At 44.0% G+C, this 5,565-nt stretch overlaps 1 protein-coding gene across 1 annotated transcript; it reads right to left on the bottom strand.

Annotated features, from left to right (window-relative positions):
- Positions 1-289: 289 nt before the first annotated feature.
- Positions 290-1,352, bottom strand: TAS2R40 (taste 2 receptor member 40). Its single transcript, XM_042926940.1, is given in 3 exon segments — positions 290-586; positions 589-1,204; positions 1,206-1,352. Coding segments are annotated over 3 exon segments (975 nt in total). The 5' UTR covers positions 1,268-1,352.
- Between the last annotated feature and the right edge of the window lie 4,213 nt (positions 1,353-5,565).

The following is a 5,565-nucleotide window of genomic DNA, read 5'->3' as shown; positions in this document are numbered from 1 at the left end:
GCACACACTGAGATCATCCCCGGCAAATGGAGAGGTCCAGCCATCCTCTCCTTACTTAAGGCTCAGGGCGGGAGATGAATGAACATAGATCAAGGAGCTTCCACAATCCATCTTAGAGTTGCTTAGCTACTTCAGCTTAGAATCTCAAGTTAAAAACTCAGTGTCCCATTCATGGAACAACCCAGTTACCTGAGAAATAAGATTAAGCAGAAAAGAGGGGTGAGGAGAGAGGTTTAGGTGGGGGAAAGGCAGAGCTGGTTGAACCGGTCCTGTGGCACTCTGGATTCCATCACAGGGTCTGCTCTTATAGATGAAGATGAACACGGTGCTGAAACCTCTTCCAGGCTCTTCTCAGCCCAGGGTTGCCCAAGATCAGTAGCACTGAGTGGCCAGCTGGGTAAGCAGCCATGACGATTTTGCACAAAATATTCCAGGAACTGTTGATGTCAAAGATGTTGGACATGGAAATGAATAGAGCAACTGCATTGAAAATATAGAAAATGAGAAAGTAGCTGATAGCTTTGATCGCCCCCATGTGAGCCTCCATGCTGGGGTCCCTGAAGCCAGTGGCATGTGTAGGGTGTATCTCTTGTGTAGGGTGTATCTCTTGAGAGAGATGATCAGCAGAGTGGCTGCAAAGATGAGCATGATCAGAGGAATGAAGATCCCCAGGTTATAGAGAAGAACCAGGTTGACCATGTTAGTCTCAGAGAAGTATTTCTTCTCAGTGGTGTTGGAGGAGGGGATAGGAACGGAACTATTTATGTACACATTGAAGATATCTTTAGAGAAGCGAAAGCTGAAGCGTAAGGAGATGAACAGTGACAGCCCCAGAAGCCGAGGCATCAGCTCTCTGATTTTCCTCTTCATCATGGAGAACAAACAGTGAGCAAAGTTTGCAATTCGAAGGCAAGAGACGATGTTGAGCCAGGCAGCAAGCCAGAGGTTGGAATAGTTCAGAAACATGGTGATGACTTTGAAGGTTATAAACACTGTGTTTTGGTTATAAGTGACCAGGAAGAATAGGCTGTAAATATTCTCCAGCATCATCCAGATCTGCAGCAAAAGCCTGGAGAAGCTCAGCTTCAACAGGATACAGTCACTCACAGGGAGCCTTTTGCCTCTGGCCCACTCGGCCCCATGGATGGCAGTGATGAAGCCATTCCCAATCATGCCAGTCATGCACTCTACTCCAGAGAGCACCGGTGAGGACGATTTTAAACCTGGACGTGTCTCTATCCATGGCATCTGTGTTCACTGTCGCCATTCTCTTTGGCCCTGGCCCAGTACCATGCCAAGGCCTGGTACCTGCTATGCAGTCTTCTGATCCTCGCTCAATGTTGTTATAATTTTTTTCCCCAGTTAATGGTTATTTCCAATTTTTCTTCATTTGTTTGCCCCATGACTACAGGTCAGAGGCTTGAAAGGCAAATGATGGGAGGATCTTGTTACTGGATGTCTCTGTTTTTCATAAAGACCCGTTTGCCTCGGGCTTGCAGAAGCTCACTGGAAAAAATTTGAGATAGGTTCCTATCATGGCATCTTTCTCCCTTAGTTACTTTAAGCCCGTATACACCTGACAGGCAAGAGTCCCACGTTAGGAGTCTTTGTGCTCACGCATTTGTGCTCATTTCATAAGACCTGTTACCTGCCAAATTGTAAAAACACAACAGCTCCTTTGATCTGCCTTCTCCTGCTTCTTTTTGTCTCCCTTATTTGCAGAGACGTTTTTATCCTGTGGTTAGCATGTTCATGAATAAGAAGTTCCCATCAGTTTGTATGCAAACATTTTTACTTAGACCCAAGTTTCCTCCAGAAAGGTCAGCTGTTATAATGTCCTCAGACACAGAAGAGCCAAAATTTGATGCCATTTGGGTTAATTAGAGACTAGAAAAACTGCCTTGTGACAGTTTCATTGTTTGTGTGTTTATCACTGATTATAATTTACACCACGATGCACATCAGTATTTCAACTCAGAATCGGGTTAGAATTAGCTTGGGCAAGTGGTGGGGTGTTCTGAACACAGTGCTGAAGTTGAGAAATGTGACCAGACACTGTTAACTTGAAATTTAAAGTCATATGCAGATGCCCGGGCCTCATTCCTGATCTAGTTAAGTCAGAATCTGAGCTAGGGCCCAGACATGTTGTATTTAAAAAAAAAAATTTTTTTAATGTTTATTTTTGAGAGAGACAGAGACAGAATGCGAGTGGGTTAGGGGCAGAGAGAGAGGGAGACACAGAATCTGAAGCAGGCTCCAGGCTCTGAGCTGTCAGCACAGAGCCTGACGCAGGGCTTGAACTCACGAGCTGTGAGATCATGACCTGAGCTGAAGTGAGATGCTCAGCCGACTGAGCCACCCAAGCATCCCATAGACATGTATTTTTAAAAAGTTAAAAGTTCATATTGCTCAAAGCCAGACTGAGAACCAAAATCTTAGCTACAGATTAATGAGTCTTGGGGCCAAATCTGGCCTGCCATTGTGTTTTATCCTGCACAGCCTGAGACTGGACGGCATTAGGCCCACCGCCAGTGCTTGCTACTTTCTGCTGGTCAACGTTCAAATTTAGGAGGTTGCATATATGCACAAAAAGTCTGTCTGCCCTTGAAAAATTAGAAGATTGGGGAACATTGGGACCGCATAGTGAATTGGTTGAGGAAGAATAGTAGCTGCACATTTATTTTTTATTTTATTTTTTAAACTTTTAAAAAATGTTTATAATTTATTAGTATAATTTATTGTCAAATTGGCTAACATACAGTGTGTAAAGTGTGCTCTTGGTTTTTGGGGTAGATTCCCATGGTTCATTGCTTACATACAACACCCAGTGCTCAACCCAATGAGTGCCCTCCTCAATGTGGCTGCACATTTAAAACAAGGTTATGTATGTACTTTTCAGTTTGTCACAGTATTCACCAACTCCTAGCATCTTCTTGATTCTGAGGCTTCATGCCAGTGTGATGGCCCTGTTGTAATTTTTCTAATAGAAATGGAGAGATGATGAAAATGGATTTCTCCATCTCCAAATTAATTTTATCTCAAATTAAACTCAGAGATTTATTTTTATTATAAAATTGCCTCTTATTATTAAATCATGGTTGCATACACATAGCACCAGAAAAAGCAACATATTGCAAAATTAGGAAAGCATTGTTTAGAGAAATTGAAATTCATGTCAACACAAAGACTTGGACAAGAGTGTTCATAGAAGCTTTACTCATAATAGCCAGAAACAGGAAACAACAAGATTTCTTGACAGGCACCTGGGTGGCTCAGTTGGTTGAGTCTCTGACTCTTGATTTCGCCTCAGGTCGTGATCCCAGGGTCAGGGGATCAAGCCCCTCACTGGGCTCCAGGCTGAGAATGGAGCCTTCTTAAGATTCTCTCTTTCTCCCTCTGCCCCTCCCCGCTGCTTGTGTGCTCTCTCTCTAAAAAAAAAAAAAAAAAAAAAAAAAAAAAAAAGGTTCCTTGACAAGTTCTGCATATCTGTTGAGAGTCATTAACTTCTGTTACTTCTGCTAATAGAGTAGTAATTATCATCAGCTTTCGTGAATTCCAATGCACCAAACTCATCTTTTTGTGTATTTTGTTCCAACTTATATCAGTTTGTGATAAATAATATCCCCCTAAATTTTTTGCACACAATTGTTTTCTACTGTTCTAGTACTATCTTCTGTTGGCATTTATTCACCTTTTTCTCTGATCTTAATAGGAAGAGCAGTGGGGGCTGATGATATGACTGGTGCCATATCAATAAGGATGTGGGGCCAATTCGGTTTTTATTCTGTGATCCTTTCTCATTCAGGAAGCTAGAATGGAGTCTCCTTTGGAGGAGACTATGGAGGAGGTCCATGGGGGAAGCAAAGACCAAAGGTTTCATATTCCTGGCTATTGGGTTCAAAAGCTTTGGTGCAGGTGTCAGATAAATCAGATTTGGAAGACTATGTGTTTGGGGGAACCATTTCCTCCACTTCTCTCTCAAACACCACCATGCAGACTAGAAGATGCTTTCCCAGTTGGGGAGGAATGAGAAGTGCAGGGAAGAGTCAGAGGAGGTAAGCATCTCCATGAAAGAGACCTAGGATCCTGCCCACCGCTCATGGCTGCAGGGGGTGGCAAAGGCAAAGTGGGGCTGCAGGACTGCTCCAGAGTCTCCCCAGGCACACTTGAGAGAGCCACTAAACCTTGTGTTCACACAAAAGGCTTAAAAATTTGCTGCGGGAGTTAGTGGATTCCAAAGGGGTCTGGTGGTCTTATCAAGGAGGCTTTGCAAGCTTGGGTTCAGATGAAGCCAATGCAAAGACAAAGGAATGGCCGTGGAAGAGGCTCCCCACTCCCCACCTCCCTCCAAGTCTGTTTGATGCCCACAGAACATGGGTGTCACTTCCCAGAAGACAGGAAGAAGAAATCCTGAGAAAATCTTATAATCATAGTGTTTAAACCTGTGTGACTGAGAAAACACTGAAGTATGATTCATTGATAAAGTGGTGTCAAGTCATTAAGCAGGATAAACGTGACCAAGATTCTTTCCTTCGATCGTAGTGCCCAACTCCATGCTTCTGACTCTCCCTTTCCCATCCCATGGTGACATGTTGCGCAGATTTCATCTTTCCTAGTCTTTTTTGGTTATTAATATTTGATCCAGTTTAGTTTCATGCTTGGTTTAAACCTTACCATCTCCCCTCCTCCCACCCCCAGCACAGTTTGAGCTGAGACCACATCTGCTTGGATTGGAGGGGGACTGGGTGGGTCTGGGACACCGGTCTCTCTCTCTTCTTCCAGGGTGCTGCTGTGGGAGAGGGGACGGGTGGTAGCTGTATTTCATTGGCTGCTATGGTAAATTCATCCCCTTATGCTTGCTGCTACTGCCCTGACATCATCTGGCCATCCGTGCCTCTGGGGGTCAGGCATCATGTACCGGCTGTCTTGTGAGGAGCCCATGTGAGGTCTGCTTGCTCCACATCTGTCCTTCTCAACCTTGTCTATATGCCAGAATTGCCTGAATTAACACTGTGGGTCTTTAAAAGACATCATACCCATGTCCCATCCTCAAAGATTCTGAGTAACCGTGCTCGAGAAAAGCTAAGCATTGGCATTTCCAAAGCTCCCTGTTGTGGCTCCAGTAGGAGCAAGAGAGGGTTGAGAACCACTACAGGCAAGGGGTACTTACTGGCATGGTTTATGGTGTGGGCATTCTTATGGAAGAGACTGAATGCCTTCCTGGACAAGACTGAGGACATGTTCTTCCATCAGGTGGAGGGAGATCAGATCCAGAGGTTGAATTACAGAGAAGAGATGTATTTTGCAAAACTGAGTTGTGCTTTGTGAAGGTCACTTCTGTATCGTGTTAGAAAAGCGAATATTTCTTACGTCTCTGTGAAAAGGAGGAAGTAGAACATAGACGTAGAGAGTCCTATGTTCCACTTTGTAAACTGAAGGCCACTTCTGTGTGCTTATGTGGCAAAGGATGTAATTTAAGACAACAGCCTAGGTGGCGTGATGAAACAAACCACTGTAAGAAAAAAGACCAAGGATGTGGAAAAGATGTCTGATCAAATCCTAAGA

The sequence above is a fragment of the Panthera leo genome, chromosome A2 (genome assembly GCF_018350215.1).
Source record: "Panthera leo isolate Ple1 chromosome A2, P.leo_Ple1_pat1.1, whole genome shotgun sequence".
NCBI lineage: Eukaryota > Metazoa > Chordata > Mammalia > Carnivora > Felidae > Panthera > Panthera leo.
This window is presented reverse-complemented; position numbering and strand designations above follow the sequence as displayed.